General features: G+C 46.8%; 6 protein-coding genes across 6 annotated transcripts; 3 read left to right on the top strand and 3 right to left on the bottom strand.

Moving 5' to 3' along the window:
- The first annotated feature begins 498 nt into the window (after nt 1–498).
- On the top strand, nt 499–1958 carry MYCFIDRAFT_211605 (uncharacterized protein). The gene is made up of 6 exons (XM_007929558.1): nt 499–659; nt 724–757; nt 810–1025; nt 1079–1200; nt 1343–1464; nt 1523–1958. The coding sequence occupies exons 1-5, from the start codon at nt 622–624 to the stop codon at nt 1452–1454; spliced, it is 522 nt and encodes a 173-aa protein (XP_007927749.1). The 5' UTR covers nt 499–621; the 3' UTR covers nt 1455–1464; nt 1523–1958.
- A 1434-nt stretch (nt 1959–3392) lies between these two features.
- Nucleotides 3393–4379, top strand: MYCFIDRAFT_211604 (uncharacterized protein). The gene has a single exon (XM_007929557.1). The coding sequence runs from the start codon at nt 3540–3542 to the stop codon at nt 4170–4172; it is 633 nt and encodes a 210-aa protein (XP_007927748.1). The 5' UTR covers nt 3393–3539; the 3' UTR covers nt 4173–4379.
- On the bottom strand, nt 3394–6286 carry MYCFIDRAFT_208096 (uncharacterized protein; the record flags this gene model as incomplete). Its single annotated transcript, XM_007929556.1, has 11 exons — nt 3394–4354; nt 4398–4491; nt 4551–4569; nt 4599–4646; nt 4679–4713; nt 4739–5418; nt 5449–5541; nt 5586–5777; nt 5824–5967; nt 6018–6058; nt 6085–6286. The coding sequence occupies 11 exons, from the start codon at nt 6284–6286 to the stop codon at nt 4211–4213; spliced, it is 1692 nt and encodes a 563-aa protein (XP_007927747.1). The 3' UTR covers nt 3394–4210.
- Nucleotides 6287–9566: 3280 nt separating this feature from the next.
- MYCFIDRAFT_211603 (uncharacterized protein) lies at nt 9567–11007 on the top strand. The gene has a single exon (XM_007929555.1). The coding sequence runs from the start codon at nt 9621–9623 to the stop codon at nt 10839–10841; it is 1221 nt and encodes a 406-aa protein (XP_007927746.1). The 5' UTR covers nt 9567–9620; the 3' UTR covers nt 10842–11007.
- Nucleotides 11008–11611: 604 nt separating this feature from the next.
- On the bottom strand, nt 11612–13889 carry MYCFIDRAFT_203991 (uncharacterized protein; the record flags this gene model as incomplete). Its single annotated transcript, XM_007929554.1, has 3 exons — nt 13210–13889; nt 12020–13098; nt 11612–11965 (listed from the first exon to the last, which is right to left on the bottom strand). Exons 1-3 carry the CDS (start codon nt 13313–13315, stop codon nt 11612–11614), a joined length of 1539 nt encoding a protein of 512 aa, XP_007927745.1. The 5' UTR covers nt 13316–13889.
- Nucleotides 13890–25477: 11588 nt separating this feature from the next.
- Nucleotides 25478–26136, bottom strand: MYCFIDRAFT_175897 (uncharacterized protein; the record flags this gene model as incomplete). Its single annotated transcript, XM_007929553.1, has 3 exons — nt 25478–25801; nt 25833–25966; nt 26013–26136. The coding sequence occupies 3 exons, from the start codon at nt 26134–26136 to the stop codon at nt 25478–25480; spliced, it is 582 nt and encodes a 193-aa protein (XP_007927744.1).
- Between the last annotated feature and the right edge of the window lies 1 nt (nt 26137).

Here is a 26137-nt window from a genome sequence, read left to right as displayed (position 1 = left end):
GTTAGTACGGCGCGGCTAGCACTACTGCTACCGGGTGGTGGTGGGTGGACGGGGGAGCAGTCGTCGGCGGTGCGAGGTGGTCAGAGGCGGAAGTCCAGATGAAACTCGCTGTGTTGATTACATCAAAACAAGAAGTCCGCCGGGACGGCAACGAGATGCAGCTGTTCTCTTGGCAAAGCCTGAGGCTGCGAATTTGCCGAAGCTGCCGCTGCAGCCCGCCGTAGTCGCATTCACAACTTGAAACAGCGTGCGGATGATGATTTGCGAGTGATTGAGAGAATCACGAGTGACTTGCAGAGATCCTGCCAATTGATTGCTCGTATTAGTCGTGCCTTCCCTCTCGCCATCAATATCATCAATACCATCTGTTTGCTGGTGATCTGTACGGATCCTCAGCCACATCTTCAACGATACGCGATCCGCACAGCAAGTAAGTCCCCACCCTCCCGCACAAAGCCAGCAACGTCACAATTCCAAGGGTGCTTCCAAGCTTGCTCTGCTTCCTCCACGACCTGCAATTACCACTGCCACCCATCAATTGCACCTCATCTGCCTAGGACACAGTCGCAAAGCACGCTGCCAGCTTCAGAGCACATTGCGCATACCACCCTCCACACCGCCATGTCTTCAGGAAACGCATCGGGCTCCGTCCAGGAGCGGTATGTCTCCTCAACATAATCGGTCAGGCGGCTGGCGCTGAGCGGGCGCTGATAATGTCTCCAGGGCACAATACCACCTCTCACAGCTCGACAAGGAGGTAACATTACATGCCTGCGATGTCTTCGATCGCAAATTGACCATGTTCACAGCTCTCGAAATACCCAGCCCTCAACAACTTCGAGCAGCAGACCAGCGTCCCAAAGGTCTACGTAGTCCTCGGACTCGGCGCCCTCTACTTCTTCCTCGTCTTCTTTAACATTGCCGGCGAGTTCTTGGTCAACACCGCTGGTTTCGCCCTTCCGGCATACTACTCCCTCGATGCGCTGTTCAGCAGCACCAAGGCCGACGACACTCAGTGGCTCACAGTAAGTAGATGCCTGGGCATGCGTAACAGCCTGATATTGATCACTATCTGTAGTACTGGGTTGTCTACGCTTTCTTGACTGTCGTCGAGTCTGCCGTGAACGCCGTCTACTGGTTCCCATTCTACTACACATTCAAGTTCATCCTTGTCCTCTGGATGGCTCTCCCACAGACTGGGTAAGTTCTGCCCATGCTCATGGCTTCCAATCTCAGCACTGGCAACAATGCGCGACCTATCGCAGAATTGCTGTTCTCGCGCTGCAATTTTACACTCATCAGCCATATCTGGGCGCCGCGAGCTTTTGCTGATACCTAACAGTGGCGCTCAAGTTGTCTTCCGCTCTCTCCTTCAGCCACTCTTCGCGCGCTTCTTCGCCGAAGATGCGTCTGCCACTCTCAAGAGCAAGGTCAACGCTGCCAAGGCCCAGTAGATTGATACGAGTGAGCACTTGACACGTCGATGAGCCAGGATTCAGGCAAATTATAATGGAATGCACAGGCTTTGCTGAGGACTTCAAGGAAGAGCGAGTACGATAACATATGGTGTTGTACGCTATGAAGCCTTGCATGAGCGCTTCTTTGGGGGTTAGTCGCGAGTGGGTGTTGCTGCATTGTCTTGCACTTGAATCTCCAATTGATGGAGGAGTTAGCGATAGCATTCCAATCTGTGTGAGCAGTTTGGTGCATGCTAGGATGATAGATTATGGTAGGATAAGCGGCGATATGAGAGTCTTAGTCTGAGAGACTTCATCTGCCTACCTCGCGATGCGAGCTGCACTGGATTTGAAGCTGGCGAGTAATCCAGGGTACTGATACAGGAGCAGGACTGGGAAAAGCTTCTAAACAGGATTTGCATTTGGGAGCTTCACCCACAGCATGAGAAGTTAACCTCGCCATTGCGATGCAGCAGACATTGGCTGTGATGCCAAGACTTCACCCCTCTAGCAGACCTGTGCCAATTCTGACCACGCAACCAACAACACTAATGCGGCAAATCGCAGCGATCACGGCGATGCTACTTTACAGCGCAGCGAAAGCCAGAGAGTTCGGTTGCTCCGCCGAGAAAGCGCTTTGAACTCCTCAGCAGAGGTGGTGAGATACCACGTCATGATGTTGATGCTTAGGCTTGGTTCCGTCTTTCGCATCCTCAATGAACATCATTCACTATTAAGGTACCTTCGAGGACGAACTATATGGTGGCCTGCATTATCAGTATCGGCGAATTTGAGGCGGAGCTTAGAGGCGCAAGAGCAGGAGGCCACATCCACACCATTGAATCTATCAAGGCAACTCGCACAAGACACGCGCGCAAATCTGCGCAGGATACAGATATGCTAGGCTTGACTATTGACAGCAGCAGAGACAACTCACACCTCTGTGTACCTGTCCCAAATCTGCCCGCATCTCTCTGACACCACGCCCGACTTCGGGACCATTTGAAAGAGGAGGCTCATGGCAGGATTACTTACACTGATAGTTTCAGATAAGAAGCAGAAGTAGAGGGAGGCCAAGCATAAATTTTTACAGGTTGAAGATTGATTCGGGAAAGGACATTACTTCGACCTCGATCTGCTCGACCACGCACGGAGGCATGCTCCAGCTTCATCTGCAATTCGATCCATAACACCTTCGAGCAATTCAATATCTGCATTGACCTCACCGCCCAGCACCGAGCATTACAGCACAATGCCGAGAACGAGATTGCCATGCTCCATGCCGTCACTACGTATGATACATTCACCAAAGAGGCATAAAAGCCCAGCTATGGTTCATCCGAGATCATCTGCTTCTCACAGCAACGATTAACAGGCAAGAAGCACATTCTTCACTTGACACAGAGACTCCAGGAGCAGTTCCATTGAGGATCTCATCGACGTAATCTCTTGATACGGCTGGGTCAGGTTCAAGGCAGTCATCGTTCCATCGGCAAGCTGATAGATCCTGTGACCACCCGCAAATGCAAAAGTGGTAAGTTGCAATACGAAACATGGCCTGAAATAGCGAACGTCTCCGTCAGGCTGCATTACTGCTGATGATGCGCTTCACGCCATGGCGTGACGGTGAGAAGACCGAGAGCTGACGACATCGGAATCGGAGGTCGCCAGGCTTTGTTGCGAGGAATGGGGTGAGGTCACGCCACCAGAGATTGCAAGAACAACTGTTTAATCGATTATTACACTGACTAAGACACCTGGAGCCAATGATTGATGGATGCACTGTATCCACTCAACATGATCCTCGTATGGACCTGAGCGCTTTTGTGTCTGGGCTGTTGCACCCGCTCCGAGTGCCGCCGGATGCTGATCGTGAGACTTGCCCATGCTTGCCGACACGGCTTCATATCACGGTCTGGATACATATATGTCGATCCTTCGCTCTTGTAGGTAGATGGCTCATACCATACGTACACCACAAATCAACAGATCAATCGTGCAAGCGGACAGTCAACCAGAGCATTGATCCATCTCACTCATACCATCGCTCAACGATTCACAAATTCACCGTTTGACCACAACATGGACTCAAAAACAACGGAAATAGTCAACTGCTTCCCATCTCTCCAATGCTTAAGCGGCAACATCCCGGACGAATGCAAGACCGGCAACATTGTCTGCCCAACACTCCCACGAACACCTTCGGACTCCAGCATAACCTTCCCAAGAACACCAGGCACCAACTCGGTTGCAGTTTCAACAAGCAGCGACTCAGAAGCCTCAGCAGACGATAAACCCCCAATCACAGTCCCCACATCAACCACAACCACCAACCCGCAAAGACCAACCCGACCACACCGCAGAATCCCTCATACAATCATCGAACGCCGCTACCGAGACAACCTCAACACCCAAATTGAATCCCTCCGACTCTCCCTCCCCAGTCTTAAGAACGCATACGTATTTTCTCCCGACGTCGAAGACTCTGCTCTACCGCCAAGATTACCTTCGAAAGCTATGATCATTGCTACTGCGGCGACGTATATTAAGGAACTTGAGGCCGAGAGGAATGGTGCGATTGATGCTGTGAATGCGCTGCAGCAGCAGGTCAATGATCTGCAGAAACTGATCAGTTGTAATGATTGTTCTATCTTGCAGTACTTGCAGGCTGTAGGCGGGAATGCTGCTGCTGAGCAGCAAGGGATCGCTGTGTGAGGGTTGCTGCCAGTCATGTGGATTTAATGATGTTATGATTATGCATATGGGATGGCGTTCTGGGAGGCATTGGGCGGCTTTGGGAGGAATAGAACTGGTCGAGATCCAGAGCTTGATGGAGATCGCAGTCTCATGTCGGTGCTGTGCCAGTCAGCTACCGGAATGGATGAATGGAAGCAGCACTCATCCGATGCACATCTCTCCACCATCTCCCTCTCCCTTCACGTATCGTATCGTAGCGTTAGCGTGAGTCTTTCTGCTGTTCGTATGTCTTGATGTGATCAGTGCGATATGACCTGGTGGGTCCTCTCGCTCTTGCCTGTTGTGCTGTCTGTCGAGCTCTTTCCTATCTTCCAGATAAACGTTAAACAACATCACCTCTGGCCATGGATCTTCTCTACAAGCCAACAAGTCTCCGTCCTTCACCACTTGGAATACTATTCCAAGTATCATCCGCCGAGTTCTTGCACCCACCTTGCACCGAAACATCGCGAATGCTACATCACCTCCCTCCACGACTCGATTCGACAAGCCAACAAGGCTTGATCCTTCACGGATTTCGACACTGTGAACCGTCTTCGATGGTCAGCACAGTGAAATACAAGATGCGCGGAGTAACGTCAGACTGCTTGCCACGAGCAAAGCTTATATAGTCACATCGCCGCCGCCATTCGCTTCGTCTTCTCCTCGCACCGGGGAACCGCATGTTATTCCATGCCAAGCCAACTCGACGACTGCCAGAAATACCACAAGATATACTCGCCTTCCGCAGCACGCTAGTGTCTTTCACGTTGGCATTGGGCCATCGGGACTGGTGCAGTCGGTGAACATTGAGCTGATCTGCGATAACGCGCGCCTCGCATTGGACACCTTTGCCAGCACAGAGCTTCATTTCTAGGTTCATGGGTTGAGGGTTGTGTGCTAATCCTGGACATGACTCGCAATCGTCCCTGCAGCCTGGTTGTTCAAAGTTCATGCGCTGTTCGCATGCCAGACGCTTTTCTCGGCACTGACCACGAACGGGCTGATGCTGAAGGGGAAGAGGCCCAAACACAGAATATGGCCACGATGAGACCTGCACAATCTGAAGCTGAGAAAAGTTTGAGAGCTGGGCACGAAGATCTACACGTGATGCCCAATCCGTCAGGTCCCAGGTCCAGATCCAACGACACCCCATGAGCTGGGTACGACAGGCAACAGCAGCTTTGTGCGTCTCAAGTAGTGAGGCAAAATGGTCCCACGACAGCTTTTGGATCTAGCAACGCTGTCGCAGCACAGCATTCCATCGGTTCTCCCCGTGTAATCGATGTCGAGTCGTCTCAATTGGCTTCGGGATTCTTTGACAACTGTGACTGCCGCTAATGGCTAGCTGGCCGGCCGCATCATAGCGACCTTTTCTACTGCGTGTCTCACTGGCCACATGCAGCTTCCAAGACCGCTGCAGCTCTGATTCGTGCGAAACAACCACGCCATGTGATGCTCTGCGTTGTCAAGAGTGCTCTGCCCAATGACGACGGCGGGCAAGTGACAGCATTCATGCATGCTGTTTGGACCGCATCTTCCGCGGCTCATTGACGAGACACTGATGAGATTCTGGGGCCTGTTCTCGGCACAAGGCAATGCTCGAGACTTGCCGCGCCTGCCCCCACACCTGCGACAAGGCGAGTGCGCTCCGCCAGTCTTCATCATCAACGACATGGTAGCCTCTCGTGCGTGCGCCTGTCATCTTCCGCCATACAGACGTTTGCCTTGCCTCGCTGCGCCCACCGGACAAGACGAGATTTGAATATTCCTGCTTGCACGCACACGCACACGCAGCGCATCACGTCGCATTACGAAGTCCACCCTGCAGGAATCTGTACGCTCACGCGCGGAGTTCGCATCGCCTGCGCCGGTGTGTTGTCGGAACGACGTGCGGCTTGCTGCAGCGCCTGTCCCCGGACCTCGTCGTCGGCCAAATTGCGATGAAGTGAATGAAGCCACCGACTTTCTGCTGTCCAACCATCCCGCCGGTGCTCAAGCGATGCTTGACACTGGCTCGCCACCAGATGATAGTGAAAAGGATCGCGCCTGCTGTACGTGTTTTCTCTGACCCGTAGTTTGCTGCTCACCATAGCCTTTGCCGCTTAGACACCGAAGCATATGCAGCTGTGTGCTGGCAATGCTGGCATCTGTGACGGACGCTAAAAGTCATGCAGCTGTACAACCTCTAAGCTCGCACCATGCCTCGAGGTCTTCGACACCGGGCATCTCCTCTCTGGATGGCACGCCGCGATATCTCTTCTTCTCATCTTCCACTCCCACTCTGCCAAGGCCAGGATCACTCTCACCTCCGCCACCTCCAGATATGGCCTTCAAAGCAGCGTGCCTGTTCGAACCCATCTCGGATGGCCAAGATGACCCACCATCTCACGAGCAGACAAGTGCAGGAATGGCCGCTCCTCTTATGCCACGGCCACAGCGATCTATTCGTATGCCGTCGCCACCGCGGCAGACCAACCAACAGGCCGAGGAACCAGGATACATGGCGCCGCTATCTGAGATCAGCCATCTTCTGCGCCTGCAGAAGTACCACAAGCGCAGAGCTATCCAGGCCCAAGAAAACCTCCATTACCTCCAAATAGCGGCGGCGAAGACTGCACGTCTGTCCAGAGCAGCTCACTCGGTCCAACACACCTTGGCGGAATGTATCAAGTCCGAAGATAAGAACAGCTTCGCCAACCTCCTTCATGCATTCCAAGATGCCTGTGATGATGCGTTCCGGCCGACTTCATCCACGGTCCAGGAGGCAGCACCAGGATCGACCGGGGAATTGAGGCCTACAAGCACGTTCCTGGACAATTTATCGGCATCATCCAGGACTACCATCATAGATTTTCTAAGTAAAGTCAGACACGATGGCACGTTTATGGCTGACCGTTTAGCATCATTGTCACACAAGGAGCTTGTAGGCCTCCTTCCGCAGCGGAATACTGCAAGGTCCTCGGATTCCATATTTGGCACAGCATCAAGGTCAATATCGCGAACGTCAAGGCCTTTAGGATTCATTGTTGACGCACAAGTGGACCTTTTGACTTCGCATGCTTACGGAAGCGCCTTGGAAACTCTGATATTTGCTTCCAGTGGCTTCTCCCAGAAGGACTTGGTCGAGGAACCTTTGATCACAGATGTCTGGGCCACAGTGTGTGCCAGGCTGGTATCGGAGCAGAAACCAGGCAGCGAGAGAATTGTTCCGCATGTCCTCGATATTTGGTCCTCACTCCTGCCATGGCCGGGCAAGGACAGGCTGGAAGATTGGGTTCTACAAACCCTCCAAAAGGGAGCATTCCTACTTGAGCAGCCCAGCAAACAGACATTCCGGGCACGTGTTGAAGGCCGATCCGAGGTGTCTCCCGAGGACGAAGCCCGCACTGAGGCCTTTTATGTCCAGGCTGCGGACAACCTTCTTGACTTGTTCGGCGACCAGAGTATACCAAGTGTCCTACCACCTGGAGCATTGAGATTATGTCATGCAATTTTCGATCAACTTCGAGACTCTCCTGGTCATCAGCGTGCTTTTCCAGCGTTTGTCGTTACCCGATGGTTGTTTTCGTCCTTCATCATGGATCTCTTGGCTCTTCCTGAGGTAAGCTGAATCCTTGATGCCAGTCATGGGCAAAGAACTTCACTGACTGTAACAGGCTCATGGTCTACTGACTGACCACTACTTTTCTGAGATTGCACGACAACGAATCTTGCGAGAAGCGGCTATGCGCGCGCAAAAGGCTGTCTTTGATGTCGCATATTCCTGGTTGCTATTCTTGCAAGCTGTATACATATCATTCGCTGACCCGATACAGGAAACACGGCAATTCGATTTCACCACAAACTGTAACTCGAGTGAACGCCATCATGCTGCGGTTCCAGGGATTGACTCTAGGTGCTGTCAACATGCCTGCCACTACTCGTACCTCGCCGAAGAATTCCGCAAGCTTTATGGCGGTCTCGATTAGAGATGTCACGACCGCTTTATTTGCTCTTTATCCGCAACGCCGTCCCGCTTCAGTGTCTTCTGATCTCGACTATCACAAGTCTGGACTGCAGTCGTCAGCATCGTCAATCTCTGGCTTTTCGCTCTTCCGACATGAGAAAGCTTTTGAACCTGTTCAGCTCACGAGCTCTGTTTCACAGGATGTGCAAAACCTCAGCATTACGGAAGCTGACGCCTTGGACGACACCATCTCTGATGAGCACATCGTTCGTGAAGCTTCACTCGAGCTTGAAGAATTTGCCACCAGACGAGTGACCTCATCAAGGGAGTTCTGGGAAGTCTTTGAGGTGCATACTGACACTCCGAAGCTGACACCAATGCATGAGAAATATTCCGAAGTCCAATCTTTGCGACAACGCAAGGACGATCACTCCGCAGGCATGACTAACATCGTCTCGCCTGAACTCGTATCTTGCGTTAAGGCAGTTGAGGTGCTGCTGTACAAGTTTCACACCGAGCTGCAGCCATTCTCGTCACAGCCAACCCCAGCATGGAAGGCGTTAGAAGCTCTTTTCGAGCAGGCGATCCAGGATAGCCAGAGTCGTTCGGATTTTGTTGGGGCTCATCGCTGGTTCCAACAGCGCCAGGAATTACATTCGCTCGCTTTCAAAGAGCGAGGAATGGATGCACTCCGGACCGTGATTGAACGTGCGAAGCTAAATTCCGAGAAGTCTATTGATCAAAGCACAGAGCTACAGCGGATTTGCGAGGAGTGGTCAATATCCACACAGACACAGCAGGCTCTTCGCAATAGCAACATCAAACCCGTCTTGGACAGCTGCGAGCGACTTCGAGACAAGATGTGGTATGTTGCAGACGCCCGTACTTCTGCTGCGTACGATGAAGCGCGCTCGATAGCAAACGCTCTACGAGTTATGGGAAGGAGCAAGCGGCAAACAAGACCACGAATGTCGCCTCCCTTGCGACACTGGAGCACATCGAAGATTCCGTCCACCAATCTCCACCTCAAGACCGAGGCTCAAATTCTGGACATTCTGAGCGCCAAGCCTGAACATGGCGGATCTAATAAGCTGAGTGACGACCAGGCTAAAGGTACCCAGCAATGGATGGATCGAAACAACATTGACAACCTTTGCCGAGGAGAAGAGCGTCTGCACAAGCTTTGCATGGAGATCCGCAAATGCGTCGATCAGATCACCAACACTAGTGACAACTCCCCGATCTGGACTTCTGCGCTCTTTGCTCGGGACGGACCTGGCCGTCAGACACCGACACTCCAGAGGCGGCCTACTTTACTTTCTGGATTTCACAGCAACACCACGCAGCCACATTACTTGCCGTTCTCCAACCAACTGCGTAGCAATGACGCTCTGTCCAGTACATCTCATACTCTTTCAAGCGTCAGTTCAAGAGACTTTCTGGATTCTCGCAGCCCCACCTTGACGAACAAGTCATCGATGCCTTTCTGGTCTCCGGCAATGACAGAGGTCGACTCTCCTTCTAGCGCAACCAGTGTGGTATCCTCACAGACCCAGGCTGCACACGACACATTCATATCAAAGCTGCAAACATCGATCCCGTTTACTCCTGACCAGCAGGCGATTGAGAGACTACGACAGCGAGTAACGAGCCTTCTTTTGAGTGATTTGACATCAGTGCTCTTCAAGGAGGGTAGCGAGACTGACAACGCATTCTGGTCTGGGCTGGGCAAGGAGCTGACCGAACGCCACTTCCATACTTTGCATCCTTTGCACTCAAGCATCGGATCACAGACACCTACAGCAGACTCAGTGTCTAATTTGAAGCCGCCCTTTGTTCGCTTTGGCTTCGAGACTGCTTTCGAGATCCTGCTGCAGAAGTTCTCAATCACCTCGAACCCGGCAGCAAAGCTGGGGCATATTTACGACATCGATAAGCTGCTTCTGCCATACATGATGGAACAAGGTACACGTGGGTCTCCGTCAGCCTCTTTTATGCGCCACGCTTCTGGAGATGCGCAGCTTGAGAACGACGCCAGTGTGCTATCCACAAATGAGACCAGCGTGACCGGCTTCCGCAGCGTCTTCTCCAAGAGCTCACTACGGCCTTCAACAATCTTCAGAGACCTGCAATACATAGCTGCTCTGCTACCATCAGCAACATTACAAGGAACGTCACAAGGCAAAGCCTTCACGAACGCTGCGGTAGCCATCACCAGCCTCAAAAACGAAGTCCGCGGCATCATGGTCGAAACGGCGGACAGCATCATCAACTACCACTCCAACAACCGCGGCCACGGTCGATCGTCATCAACCGCCCAACAACAACGCGACTCCGCCACATTCTCAGCACCAAGTCGCACCCCATCAGCCGAAGACATCGCCCGCTACAGCATGGCTGACGCCGCCTACCTCTACCAAATCGCAGCCAAAGAAGGCGACATCGTGGCCCAACGCGAATTAGCTACTTTATACCTCACACACCCCGAACTCATGGAACACGTCATATCCCCCTTCTCTCGACCTCGTGATGTTTTCAAGGAGGAGTTGGAAGGCAAATGGAGGAAGAACCAGGATCCCAATCGTTGCGATCCCGTGACTATGTGTGTTGCGCATCATTGGATGAGTCTCAGTGCTAAGGGTGGGGATTCTTTGGCTAAGGAGTATTTGAGGCAACGCGAGGAGATGGATAGTTTTTGATGAGGAGAGGAGAGGATTTGTTGCGTACAGCAGGGCGCTGTGGGGGATGTTTTTTTTCGGTATGACTCGGAATTTGAGTGCGACATGTACTTTATAGGTAGATGATGGCCGCTTTTTTTATACCATACCATACCATACGATATGATGTGATAGCAGAATTCGATATCTGCAAATGTGTAGGAGCGAACTGGAGCAAGACCTGATCAGCCTGGGGACTGCACAAGCTGAAGAGTGCAGTCGGCGACCACATCACTTCGGAACTAGATGCCAAGATCAGAGAAAATCTGACGGAAAGCCTTCTTACCGCTTTGTCAGTGACGCGCTATCCCGCGCCGGAGCTGGTGCTGGGAAGTGGCTCAAACGAGAGCTGGGCCTTCGATGAGGAATTGCAAGTCGGTATTATGAAGCGGAATAAGCCATCGGGACATGGAATCGGACCGAAGTTCGAGACCTGTGCTCTGGATGGTTTTAAGCTTCATACTGCTGCCATTGAGCGAATCGTCCAGCAACATATCGACTTTAAAGGAGCTCGTGCTGATGAATATGCATTGTCCAGATGCTAGTTTGAGGGGCTGCGAAAGAGAATCAGTAGATCACTCACCTCATGAAAAAAAAAGTAGATGGTACTAGATGTTGTTGCAGAGGGCTCAGCACGCATAGAACGTCGATGAACAGAATTTCCAAAGCCGGACTGTCCCAGCTTTCCTTCCGCAATATGCGCAAAAAACCTGCTCTCAATCGCAGCACCAAGCCGTTCCTGTATACACAGCTCAAGGATCGACGTCCCTCCTATCGGCTTTCGGCGGAACTTCTTCAACCGTCGTGAAGTGATCATCGCTCCCGCCCAAATTCTCAATCGCCTTCCTCCTCACCGCCTCGTTGTCGAACGCAGCTCTGGAGTGGAAGATTGTTTCCATCTCTTCCAGCGTGCGGCCTTTTGTCTCCTTCAGAAATATGAAGACCAAGATGGCCATGATGATGTCCAGGCATGCGTAGAAGAGGAAGGTGTAGGAGCCCCATGCAGCGATCATGTAAGGCGTTACGAGCGAGAAGAGGAAGTTGAAGAGCCATTGCGTAGCGACGCCGACTGAGGTTCCGATTTCGCGGATTCGGGAGGGGAAGATCTAGATGGTGTGTTGGATAAGTATCGGGTTATCACTTCCGTCCGAACGACTTACTTCTGCAGCGTATGGCCATGGGAGTGGACCCCACGAGAACTGATAGATGGAGTTGGTGATGAAGATCATGGCGACTGTCGCAATGCCAGCGCTCGTTGTCTGATTGTTGACCGGAGCTGGGGTGGTCTTGTTCACGACCGTGACAATGACGAAGCAACAAGCCATGAGCAGAGCCGAGATCCAGAACGTGGGCTTGCGTCCCCACCACTCCGAGCAAAAGAAGATGTACGTCGAGACAGCGATGAATTTCTCGGCGCCGAAGAGACCCGTAATGAGCAGATTCTTGTTGCCAGCTCCGACCAATAGTTTGAAGAATTGTGGTCCGAAGTACGCAAGTGCTGTCATACCGGTGCATTGCTGTCCTAAGAAAACGCCAAAGGCAAGGAGAAGACGGTATCGGTTTGCTGGCTCGAGTAGCTCGCGCTTCTTGAACCCTTCGCTCGCACGATACTCTTCAGCGATACCAGTTTTGATCTCGTTGAATTCAGCCTTGACTTCGGGCCCATCATCAGCACGCATCCATGTCAAGGCGTCCCAAGCCTCGTCATAGCGACCCTTCTTCGCAAGCCATCTGATGCTTTCTTTCTGAGTGATAAGACCCAGACCAAGCACAGCGGCTGGAACCATTTGCAGACCCACAGGAATCTGCCACTGTGCTGAAGAGACTTTCATATCTGCGACGGTCCCATAATCGATCCAGTACGAGATCAGGACTCCGGCAGCAAACATCATCTGCATACCTGACCCGAGTCGTCCTCGAATTTCCTTGGGTGCTTGCTCCGCATTATAGGCGGGCACAACCGCAGTAGCTCCACCCAGACCGAGTCCCGCGATGAATCTTCCAATGTAGAAGCATACAAGCGAATGCGACGGGACGACTTGAAGGATGACACCAATGCAGAAGACCATGCAGGCAACTTGAACGGTGGTTTTTCGTCCATATCGCTCCGAGACGGGCGAGATGGCCAAGGCGGCCAGGAAAGCGCCAACATTTTGCAACGACACCATGACGGCTGACACGGTCGTGTTGTCGCTGTACCCGAAGTCCCTCTTGTACGCCTTCATCGTCAGAACACCACCTACCAAGACGTGAACTCGTCAGCGGCCGTTACGAATAAGCTTTCTCGCTGGCATACAATAGCGCGAGCGCAAGGGTTTGTCTCGAGCCTCAGCTTGACTACAGTACTTACCAACAATTCCCGTATCATACCCGAATAAGAACCCAGCGGTGCACACGAAGAAGCCGAAGAAGTAGGCGCGGAAAGCGCCCAGTCTGGTGCCTTTCAGCTTCGCCATCTTAGACGCGTTGTGTCACTGATCAAGGTGCCAGCCAGTTCGAGGCCTGATGAGGTCGTAAAGGTAGAATAAAGTTCCAAAGAAAGGAGAAGTCTCGGGACCTGAAAGCTCAAGCTCAAGTGTAAGCAGAACTGCTACCGCCAAGCTTTCAAGCAACAAAGCCCTTGCTGGGAGGTAACATCATTGTAAAGCACATGGCTTGAGAGAGATTCAATTTCCATGCAGCACGCAACGGAAGCACGCCATCACGAGGACACCCCATTGGGAAAGAGGAGTGCATCATCACATGCGCGAGTACGCTTAGCGGGACACATTCTTCGCGGTGTTTCATTCACTTTGGCAGGGATTCCCCACACTTCCGATGTGGGGACGGAAACACCTCATCATGCGGCTCGTCGAGGCCGACGTACCGTAATCGTTGTTCCGACGACGCCACGTGTGATGGTTGGAATGCGGTGTTCACCATGTGGAATGTGAGGTACATAAGTTACAGTACAGAAAGACAAAGGATGGGGGCTGAGTTTCATGGTTCGAGTTGGCTGTATATTGTCAAATCAATCACGTCTGTCATGTCATACATTGCGACTGTGGATGAACATCGCAGGAAGAGAGCTGCGATGCGTATTGAGATCAAGCCAAATACATCATAAGGCTCCAGAGTGATCCCTCGCATCTGCAGTCCAGTACGTGCTTCTCGGGTCAGATTCCGGACGACCGTACACCCTCTTTCAAGAAGCGAATGGTAGCGTCCGCTGCCCGAGTGGTTAAAGTCTGCTTCTCCTATTAGACAAAACAGCAGTCGTAGGGCTCGGAGGCTTAGAAGATACCACCGAAGCTTTGAAAGACGGTATACCAGGCGCCTGCCCAAGATCTACATTTTCCCTGCGTTTGATTGACTGACCTTGGCGCATTTGGCTGACCGTATGCTTACGGGTATCGTGGAGCAATTGCCACACTTCTGGGACCAGTCGGGTTGCCAGCAACGTTCAGAACGCATTCGACACAAAGCTCAGCAGCTCGCAGCATCTCGCCTTCGGAAGTGCGCATAGACATGGTCCGAATGGCTGCCAACAGTTGACGTTCGTTGGCAGAACGTGGACGGCCTCGGGCATCTTTTGGGCAAGCCCTAAGAGTCATGCTATGCTTGACTCCAGACGCTATGTGCAGGACGTAGTCGACGAATGGGCGCCATAGAGTTTGAATAATGATTATTCAGTATTCAGTGTATTCAGTATTCAATCTGAATATGAATTTGAATATAGATCCACTGAATACGACTAAATATTAAGTATTTACTAGGCAATACATCGGCGTATATAGATCCTATATAGATATTCGAATTTATAGTGTTTTAGGCTCTTTCTTTATATAATACACTTTCGAGGATAGGCGGCAAATACGTAGAAGTAATCGAGGTAGAAGAAGGTTGATATTGTTATAAGAATAGTAGTACTAAGTCGTACGCAGTTATTAGACTCCGAGTCTAAAGGCTCGTTATTGCTAATATTGCCGCTGCTACTAATAATACTACTGCCGCTAGTAGTCGAGCCTATTATTAAGACTAAGCCTAAAATCAAGCGTAACTATATACTAGAAGAAGAGCCTATTACTAAGAGGCTTCGGTAGAACCCTAGAAAGACGTTAAAGGTACTATAGTAGCTCGATGTAACAAGGGTATATTAGTAGGTAGATAGGGTAGTAGTAGGTATAGGTAGTATTCGATAGAGATCTAAGAGGAGAGGGAGGAAGGCAGGCAAGTTAGCCTATTACTAAGCGCTAAGCCCTATCTAAGGCACTAAGACCCTAGCTTCACTTAGCCTAGTTATATACCAATTACGTATAGCCTCTTTAGCCCTAATATACGCTTCCCTTCTAAAGGCCGCGCCCTCGTAGCCTGTCTATATTCTACGACCTCTATTGCCGCTAACTTAGCAAGTCTAGTAAGCTACTTAGCCCGCGCTAAATTGAACACTTAACTACCTAATTATATAACTATGTCAAACCTTACCTCTAAACAATACAATATACAACTCCAACTGCGCTATCTCTATATATAATAAACTATAAAGTAATATATATCTACAAGAATTAAAGGCCTTCGACTAATTACAATACGAGCGCGTCTTCCCTACTATAATAGGTAGACGTACGAGGTATTATAGCACTGCCTCCGTTCTAAGTAATGTCGTATCGAGTTCTTTGCGTCTACTCTTAAAAGACCTAGTAATATCCGCTTCCGAGGGTTGTCCGCTTCCGAGGGTTTGTTCTTATTATTATAAGGGCTATTATTTACTTTTTAGAAAAAACACAGCTCGTCTAGTTTCTATAGGTAAAGGCTATTATAAGTGCAGTAGTTAAGGTTCGCCTCGCTTAAAGGGTTAGAAAGATCGAGGAGTAACCTATTATCTATAAGATCGACCCCGGCTAGCTTAGCTCTACAGTTTTTGCCCTTAGTTAGTCTATTAGTTGCTCGATCTTTTGACTTAGTTAAAGTTTTAACTTAGCCTTAAAGTTTTGATTAAACCTTTAATAGGCTCAAAGCTTTTAATCAAAGTTTTAATTAAAGGTACCTTAGGCTCGTAGTATAGGTAAGGTTATGTCTATAGGCGCAGCGACAATAGTAAGTAATATTAATAATAGCAGCGCTAGTCGTCTTAGCGCCAACTTTACCTTCTTCTAATTTCCTTCTTTAACTAATAATAACTCGGCAATACTGTTACTAATATAGCCGCGCCGGCCGCGCTATTACAAGCGCGACGCCGCCCTCGCCGATCGCCTAGGCCTCGAGGCCTCGATAGAATAAAGGAATAAGAAGGGGACCTATAGGGCGCGTTAGTAAAGAGGTAGAGTCCTTAAAAGAGTATACAATTAGTTAATTAACGCGTCGTAGCGCGCCTAGCGTAGTCTTATTGTCCTTTGTTACTAACAATTGCTTGTCTCTAATTAGTTAGCTAATAGCACCCTAGGGATAGCATTAATCCTAGGCGACATTATAGGCCCTTAGCCTTCTTCTTATTCTTCGCGCTAGTCCAATACTTATCTAACAACTCGGTTATATCCTCAAAGGAATCTTCAGCTTCCTATAAGTCCTATTCTAGTAAATAGCCCTGCTATCTTAGTAGATACTCCTTCTTGCCTTACCTAGTCCGGTACTTTAGGATACGTTCTATAGACTACAGCTCTTTACTATTAGCTAAGACTTCTTCTAACTTAGTAGGCGCTTTATCGCCTTTACGCTAGTAGTATAGTTTAAGGAGGGATATATAGAAGGTGTTATAGATAGTGTAATAGGGTAGAAGCTATAACTAGTAGGCCTATACGGAAGAGCCCTTAACTTCTCGAATACGGAATAGGCCAATATATCTTAGTGCGAGCTTAGGCCTTGTTTTACTATTAGGTAATAGGTGCTTGCGGATACGGAGGTTCTTAGTACTTAGCATAACTATATCGCCTTGTTTGAAGGTTATTAGTATATAGCGCTTATCGTAGTAGGCCTTTTAGTACTCTTAAGCCCTTATTAGCTTCTTAGCTATCTTAGTATAGATTTCTCGTATCTTCTAGACACGTTCTATTGCCGCTAGTGTTTCCGGTACTTAACGCGCTTCCCTTTCCTTACGCTCGGCCTCGAGCGATAGTAGGTCTTATAGTATAGCAGCGTTCTAGCCTATTATAGCTATATATAGTAATACCTTAGTCGATAAGTAGACACTATTATTGTACACGAATTCAGCTAGTTATAGGAGGTTAACCTAGTCGTTAGGGTTCTCGTTAATATAACTGCGCAGGTACTGCTACAGGGTAGCATTCTACCTCTCTATTTGACCGTTAGTCTGTAGATAGAAGGCTATTAATAGCCGATGCTTTAGTCTTAGCTATAAGCAAATCTCGCTCTAATAGTAAGACGTTAGTGTCGATCCACGATCGGATACGATCCCCTTAGGGGTTCCCTAATAGGTACAGAAGATATTAGTCTATAGCGCCTCTGCTATATTAATAGCAGTCCAATCCTTGCGCGCCGGGATGTATCGAGCGCCTTTAGTAAATCGATCTACTATAACAAGGATAGCATTATACACATCCTTGCTGCCCCTACGCTTAGTAGGAGGAAGGCCTATAATAAAGTCTATTATAAGCTTAGCAAATAGCTTCCTAGGAATAGGAAGTAAAGACAACTCGCTAAATAGTAAGTGCTTTAGTGCTTTAACTCGCTAGTATACTATATAGGTCTGCATATACTCCTTTATATGCCGTTTACTATTTAGCTAGTAGTATATACGCGATAGTAGCTCGTACGACCTCTCTATACTATAGTAACTAGCGAGCTTACTATTATAGTGCCTCTTTAAAAGCTCTTATCTGATCGATTATTTAGCGGGGACATAGTATCTGCCCTTGAACTTTAAATAACCTTTGTCGTCGATCGACTAATTACTCTTACTAGATCGAGTCGTTCGCCTACTTATAAGCTTATTAATGCGCTCGACAGCAAAGGCGTCCCTCTACTAAGTACGCAATAGCTTATCTATAAACGATTAACTATCCCTATTTATAAGGTTATTTAATAGCACCCGTGCTATCGAACGAGGTACGCATTATATACATCTAATAGCACTAGCAGCCGGAACTACTATAACCTCTTCTATAGTGCTGTCGCTATAGATAGTAATATCTTTAATCAAGTTATTATAGCTCGAGCGATCTACGTCCTTCTTAACGTGCACTAGAAGAACGACAACTCTGCTATAGTATTTGTTGCCGCCGCGGGGTCCGGAAGTCCGCTTATCCTACGCTTGCTTATTAATAATACGGGCTATAGCAATCTTATACTATAGGGTTAGAAACAATAAATTAATATACTAAGTCTCGCTATCGTAATTAGGTCGCCTCGATAGGCTATTAGCAGGGTTGCTTACGCCTAGCCGATATAATATATTAAAATCAAACCCGGCGAGGTAGACGGCCTATCTAGCCTATCGACCTATAACCCTAGTAACCTTAGTAATGCTACGGAGGTTGTTATAGTCTATATAGACCTAAATAGTGTGCTATACACTATCGAGATAGTGCCTCTAATGTTTAAAGGCCTCGACAATAGCTAGGAGCTCTTACTCGTAGGTCTCGTAGCGACGCTCTATATCGATTATCTTTCGTAAAAAGAAGGCAATTAGGTACTAGTAATAGTCCTTATCTGATTGCTGTAATATAATAGCCGATATAGCGAACTGTGAAGCGTTAGTCTTAATACGGATCTACTTGCTTAGTACAAAATAGTACAATAGGGGCACTTTAGTAAAGCGTTGCTTTAGACCGTTAAAAGCGGCTTGCGTCTTATTAGTCTATTTGAACTCTCTAGACGGGTTAGCCTTGGTTTTAGTAAGCTTAGTTAGGGGCATTACATGCCGTAAATAGCCCTTAATAAAGCGACGATAGAAATTAGCGAAGCCGAGGAACGACTATAGTTCCTTAATCGAAGTAGGAACAGGCTATTTAGTAATGGTTTTAATCCGATTAGGATTAGCCTTAATACCCTTAGTTAACACGAGGAAGCTAAGGAATAACACCTCTTTAGTAGCAAAGGTACATTTAGAAGGTTTGTAATATAGTCTATAGGCTCGTAGGCGGTCGAGGACCTTGCGTACTACGGCCTAGTGTTCTGCAATATTAGGTAAATGTGTATAAACTAGGATGTTATCTAGGTAAACTATACAGAGATAGTCTAATAGGCCTAATAGGGCTCGATTAATATAGGACTAGAATGTTATAGGGGCATTAGCTAGGCCAAATAGCATAACTAAGTATTCGAAATAGCTATAGCGAGTATAGAAGGCTGTCTTCTATTTATCGCCCTTACGAATACAGATACGGTAATAGGCGTCCTTAATGTCTAATATAGTATAGTAGTAGGCACTAGAAAGGCGATCGAGGGTCTTATTAATAAGCGGAAGTGGACAGCAGTCTTTAATAGTAACAGCATTAAGTCTACGGTAATTAACGTATAACCGTAGGCCACTATCCTTCTTTAGAACAAATAGGATTAGTGCACTAGCAGGGCTGTTACTATACCGAATGCGGCTATTAGCTAGGTTTTCCTCTAGGTACTTACGCAACATAGTAAGCTCTCGCTTACTAAGGTTGTAGAGGGGGCCAAAAGGAACCTCTTTACCCTCTATAATATTAATCTTATAATCCGTCTCTTTAAATATAGGCAATGTCGATGCCAAGTGATATTTAAACACATTAATATAGGTCTCTCGAATAGGTTCTAGTATACGCTCGAGTTGTTTAGGATCTATGCTATTAGGGGGCACTAGTTTATCGTTATTACTACCGAGCAGGTCGGTAGTTAGATCAGCTAAGGCGGGGGTTAGGTTGCTAATAAACAGGACCCTAATATCATTAGGACACTCGCTAACATTAATGTATTTAATGTCCTCTTTCCTAGCGATTCCAAATCGCTACTTCTAGAGGCCTAGGTCTATAGCTACAGCGTAGTACTTAAGAACAGGGTTGCTAATAACAATAGTAGCTCCCCTATATAGGTTGTCTATATCTACTACGTAGGCAGTAAAGTCTAGTAGGCGTTCATTTCCGAGGTCGTCCCTTAGAGCTATAGGAATATAGTAGGCTCTATAGGTTAAGTACCGAGCGTTATTAAACTAAGCAAGGGTTAGCAGGTTAGTCTTCGGCAGTTGTCGAAGGTCTAATTGCTTAGCTAGGCGATAGCTAATAAGGGCACTAACTGAATTTCCTAGATCTAGTATAACCTTAGTTTAATAGGTAGTGCCCTTCGTATCCTATATAAGGTAGGAGCGTATTATAGCTAGTACAATGTCGATAGTCTTACGCCGTATAAGGCTAACAGTTAGTGCGGCGCTTACTCTTTTTTCGACTAATTAAAAGAGCCGACTAGGGTAGCATTAGCGGCTAAAAGGTGTTTCCTATACTTAGCGGAAGTACGGTCAATTCGGGCCTAGTCCTTAGGTTTGTCGCATTAGCCTAGTAGATAGCTAGTGCTATTACAATTGAAGCACTTCAATCCGGTCGGGAGATTGTTACCGTAGCTATTATTACTACTATTATTAGTCGAGCGGTTAGCATTGTAGGGATACGAGCCCCTTCTACGGCCCCTATCGCGGCCTCCTCTATATAGCCGGCGGCTACGGCCTCTTCTACGGTTATTATTACTATTCCTATTATTAGCATTGTTATTATAGTAGGAACCTTAATTTCCTCCGCGGCTACTACGATTGCCGCGGTTAGTACTAACTAGCCGGATCCTCGATTCTAGTCGTTATTAGAGCTAGACAGCTCGTTCGGCTGTTTCTACTTCGACTATAAATTAAATACATATTAGGTTAGCTTGTTCGAACATACGGCGACGGTCCAATTCGAGGATAAGTTCCTATCTAAGTTTTAGGCGTATTTCCGAGATCTATATAGAATTAGTCTTAGTCGGAAGGTTATCCTCGAGGGTCTTTAAATAGGCCTCGAATAAACGAGCCGATTGATTAGTCTTTTATTTAGCTCGAAGGTATAGGTCCTAAGCATGTTATTGCCTTAGTATAGGGTTTCTAAGGGTGTCTAGTATAATAGTCTTATAGGTTTGCTACTAAATAGCGGTCTAATTAGTAAGGGAGTTAAAGTGGTTATCCTAGGTGCGTTTTAGGTCGCTATTAATATATTGCATAGCGTAGACGACTAATAAGTAGTTATCTAGCAGCGCTCTTAGTACATTACGCTAGTTAAGCTCGCAGTTACGAATGTGATTATTGTATTGCTTCCGACTAGAGCTATTAAATACAGTACAGTCCTTAAGTTTAGCATCCTTCTTTTAGACTGAAACGGGTAGTAAAGAAGGCCCTACTATTAGTTTAGCAGTAGTAGGGTCTTCCTAAAGGCGGCGAAGCTCGAGGAGGTTATCCTTTAGCTATTGTTCTTAACGTAGGGCAGTAAGCCTGTTTTAAGTAGCTTCTTAAAGTCTCCCTAATAGTTGAGGGCTAAAGGCTAGTTAGCTATATCGTCGATTAACAATATTGTTAAGAATGTCGTTAATAGGCAACTCTAGGTCGTCACCTAGAATTACAGGTTCTTCGGCAGGCCTAGCAGCAGGCTCTTTAGTAGGTAGCACTTTAGCAGGTGCTCTAGTAGGCACTTTAGTAGGCACTTCAGTAGGCACTGTGCCACTAGCATTGTCGTTACTAGCGCTACTAGCGGCAGCATAGTTGTTATTTCGTAATAAACCGGCTATTATTATAGTAGGGGGTAACACTAATAATGTATTATTAGCCCCTAAGATGCGGATATAGCGGAATTAGTAGATATTAGTCTAGTACGATTAACTTAGTATAATAGGCCGTATAGAAGGCCTTACTTGATAATTAGTACGGTTGTTTCGATAGAATAGTACGTATAGGTCCCGTTCTTCGGGCGCAATATAGTTAGATTAGTCTTATTCGTAGCTATACCGCTAAAAGCTTGAAATAGAGACTATCTAGCTGCTACCCTTAAAGGGTGGATCGAATACTATATAACAAGGGTATATTAGCAGGTAGATAGGGTAGTAGTAGGTATAGGTAGTATTCGATAGAGATCTAAGAGGAGAGGGAGGAAGGCAGGCAAGTTGGCCTATTGCTAAGCGCTAAGCCCTGCCTAAGGCACTAAGACCCTAGCTTCACTTAGCCTAGTTATATACCAATTACGTATAGCCTCTTTAGCCCTAACACTCGAAGACTAGTCCGCTAAGATAAGGGCTTCTAAGAAGGCTATTAAAGGCCTTAGCAAGGCTTATCGAGACCTTAGCAAAGAATACTAGGCTATTAAGCACCGACTAATCGTAAAGAACGCTAAGCTCGATATCTACGCGAAGAAGGCGAGCGCTTTCGAGAAGTATATTCGAAAGGAGGGTAACTATATACTAGTATATCTAGTAGACTATCGGTACGAGGTATATTGTAATCGGATTCGAAGGGTAGAAGAGAGGGCGAGGCACTTTAGGTATACGGATCTGTATAGTTATAACCTATATATACTACGTAGCGGCGAGGATTATAAGTTTAAGGAAGAGCTCGCTACGTAGCGCGCTCGTAATGCCTTAGTAGCAATAGCGGTAAAGAAGGAGTATATTAGTAGTATTATTATAAAGGAAGAAGATAGATTATAGAAGGTATTCGTTGCTTCCGTAGTACTGTATATACTATTGCTGCTTGTTTAGGGTCCTATTGCGTTATATAAGGCTTAACGTAGCCTAATTATCGTATCTAGAAAGTATAACCGAGAGCGGTCCGCTAACGGGCCTTTCCGGCCGCATAGCTTTAGTAAACTCAAATTCTTTAAATCTATACTAATAATTATACCTCGACGATAAACTCCGCTATAGTTAACCTCCGTACTACCTATAAATTAATATAGAAAGCGTAGGAAAATTTGCTAAATAGCTAAGCATCGCAACGGGAAAACAACGAGCCTCGAAAGCGGAAGTATAGCAATAGCGCTAGCGATAAAAGCGATAGCGACCTCGGCGAAGTACTAAATCCGACCCTAATCGCTATACTATCTACTAACTCGTAATCGACTTAATCTATGCAACAATTAACAGTATCTATACTACGAGTTCTTATACCCCTACCGGCGCTTAGTATAAAGAGAAAGAAGTAGAAAGAGCTAGATCCGGAGGTAGTACAATACCTAAGAAGGCCGTACGAATAGGAAGACCTACAAATAGACGACTATAGACATATAATTTAGTACTGCAAGTTTAAGCTATGCTATAAGGTTATAGGCGAGCTAGATTTAGGATAATAGTACGGTATTATAAGCAATTGCGACTATTACCTATAGCGTAGATACACTCTGCCTATTAGTAAGTATAAGGATAAGGATAAGGACAAGAACCGCTATTAAGGCGATATTCGGGCAGTAATAGCTTCTTAGGCTTTACGGAAGGTATTAATAGAAGAGACGAGGGCTCGTAATATCCTATATAACGCTACTAGAATATAGCAATATCGTAACGCACTCGCCGCCTTCTCCTCTAAGTACTATATCGCCTTTAACGCCTTAGTTTCTACCGCCTTCTATAGGATAATACTAGCTATTAACCCCGAGGCTTCTTACGTCCTTCTATACGCTAAGTCCGCTCTATAGTCTCGAGTCTTCCGCAACTTCTATAATATACGCGATTAAGTAATAGAGATAATAGCTACTACTATTAGCTCGATTTACTTCTATATAGATACGTAGAAGTCGCAGTATAGCTATAAGTACTTCTAAGCTATTAACTGCTAGTTTGTCGATAAGAATAGCCGATTATAATAAGTACTTCTCGACCTACCGGTTATCGTTATACGCTATACTAGTACTAAGCTCGTATAACTGCTTATTAACGTCTTTAAGCAGTACAATATTGTTAATAATATTAGCTAGATTATAAGCGATAACGTTACCTCTAACGATACCTTAATGCGTAAGATTAAGCGCTTCCTTTACTCTTAAGGCGTTATCGGCTAGACTAAGAAGTCGCGGAGGCTTCGCTATATTAGATATATTATTAACCTCGCAATATAAGCCTTTATATTCTTAGAGTCTATAGAGTCCGCTAAGATAGCATTTAAGAAGGCGAAGAACAACGAGCGTGCCTTTATTAAACAGCAAACAGCCGCTTACAATACCGCCGAAGGCACTACCGATACGATATCTATCTCCGCTTAGCTAGATATTAACGTTGCCTCGTTTGCTAAATAAGAAGCCCTTTAGAAGCTATATAACCTTTTACTCCGTCTATAAGACGACGTTCTATAGGCTATATTTAAATTCCTCGCTAGGTCCGCCGTTACTACCGCCGTACTAAAGACGCCTAGTAAGACTCGCTAGAATAGTTAGCTATTACTTATAGAAGAAGCTATTACGGCAAAGCTAACACTATAATTGCTATTCGAGCGAGAGCCTTTACTATAAGATATAGCGCTTTCCGACTTAGACTAGACAGTTATTAAATATACGCGTAACTTCCTTTATCCCTTTAAGGAGGTTACTATACGGTTATAGGGCTATCGCTGTATACTAGACAGCTTCTAAGAAGCTATAGAATACCTTATTAACTATTACGAGAAGTCGCTTTAGCACTATTAATATAGGCCGGCTATTACAAAGTTAATCCTTATCTCTTAGCTCCTATTTAACAAATACTATCGACTTATTAACGAGTCTAGAGCCTACGTTATAGCACTATTGCTATACCCTTTAAAGCGACTTACCTAGCTTAAGAAGCGCTAGACTAGTAATAAGAAGGCGGACTAGTTATAGCTAGCACTCGAACGAGCGAGGTCGCTATAGTAAGAATATAAGGACAAGTTTAACTACTCGTTAGCTTAGTAATAAGCGCTAACCGCAGTTATAGAGCTTACTAGCTTCGAGTCGTAGTAATAAGAAGCTAACGTTATTAATACTATAACTAACGAGTTTAATAGCTTTATATATACCGCCGCTAGTCTACTGCCTATCGAGAACAATAGACAGTTAAGTCTACTAGACTAGTAGCTATTGCTAGTATAGCGGTAAGCCTAGCCTTTACTCTCTCGACTAGCAATTAACGTATTATCCGCGTTTGCTATATCCGCTAAGAGTAAGCGCACCTTTAGCTTCGTAAGGCGTACGATTATATAGGACCGAAGCTAACTCGATAGTAACTTAGTAAGACAGTGCGAGTACTTAAGCCTTCTAAGTAGTAGCAGAAGGCTAGCATTATAGAGCTACTATCTAGTTTAGTAGACGACGATAAGCCGGAAGACTTAACCGACACGTAGTACTATATAGTAGGCGCCTTATAGTAATACCGATAGTATTATTATCTTAGTATCTATAGTAAAAGTATATATATAATAGATTAATAGACACTACCCTTGTAATAAGGTAGAAGGCGACAATCTTTAGTAATATAGTATAGTAGACAGCACGTTAACTAGCTATAGTTGAAGACTGAGGTTTAATTCCTTATATTGCCCTTTTCTTTTACTGTTCTACTGCTATTTTTTTGCTATTTACCTTCCTTTTGCTAATTATATACAAATTAACCTCCGCGGAAGACTGAATATTGAATATTCACCTGAATACAGGCCGTTGCTATATTCAGAATATTGAATATAGGCGCTACTGACTGAATAATCATTATTCAAACTCTATAATGGGCGCAGGATTTTGATTAAGAGAGCCGTCTCCATCCTTCAGACGAAGGATCCGCTGAAACATGCGCCAGAGTTCAATTTGAGCCGCGAGGAAAGCACCTTCGTCGTTACTCCAACGTCCGCTGCCTCCGTCCCTGTGTCGCAAGTGGCGGCGATTCTTGAAGACGCTGTATTTATCCCGCTTGGGGGACGCTTTAAGAAAGAGGCAAATCCGAGAAGCTGTCAAGATTAAATCATGTTCTAGAGTGAAGGAGCCTTGTAGTTTAGGGGTGGTTGAGTTGTTGTGAAGACTTAGCTGATCGTGGCGCTGTAGCAGGTACAGTATCCTATAGCAAAACTCTTGCAACGGAAGAGTACCAATAGCCACATTCGCTCACCTTGCCCTGATGAGCCTTATATAGCCCGGCTAGCAGGTGTATATGGGCGTGAATAAGTGCGTAGCTACCAAAATGTTCAGCAGCTATCGAAGTCGCTAGTATTGAAGTGCGATGTCCTGTATTTGGGAAGGTCGATGCCACGCTTATCAGTCGGCTGTGAGATTGTGTGTAGAGTGTTCATCCACTGTATGCTCGCTGTGGGCTGCTGTCTAGCCACCAGAACGCCTTCAATGTGAAGCATCTCTCTTAGAACCACGTACGACATG

Source organism: Pseudocercospora fijiensis, assembly GCF_000340215.1.
Source record: "Pseudocercospora fijiensis CIRAD86 unplaced genomic scaffold MYCFIscaffold_5, whole genome shotgun sequence".
Taxonomy (NCBI): Eukaryota; Fungi; Ascomycota; class Dothideomycetes; order Mycosphaerellales; family Mycosphaerellaceae; genus Pseudocercospora; species Pseudocercospora fijiensis.
The sequence above is the reverse complement of the archived record's forward strand: the minus strand, read 5'-3'. Positions and strand labels throughout refer to the sequence as shown.

Coding starts and splice junctions, on each gene's coding strand:
- MYCFIDRAFT_211603 (XM_007929555.1), top strand. CDS start 9,621: ATGCCTTTCTGGTCTCCGGCAATGACAGAGGTCGACTCTCCTTCTAGC.
- MYCFIDRAFT_211605 (XM_007929558.1), top strand. CDS start 622: ATGTCTTCAGGAAACGCATCGGGCTCCGTCCAGGAGCG. Junction 660..723: donor TCGGGCTCCGTCCAGGAGCG/GTATGTCTCCTC, acceptor TAATGTCTCCAG/GGCACAATACCACCTCTCAC. Junction 1,026..1,078: donor ACGACACTCAGTGGCTCACA/GTAAGTAGATGC, acceptor CACTATCTGTAG/TACTGGGTTGTCTACGCTTT.
- MYCFIDRAFT_211604 (XM_007929557.1), top strand. CDS start 3,540: ATGGACTCAAAAACAACGGAAATAGTCAACTGCTTCCCATCTCTCCAA.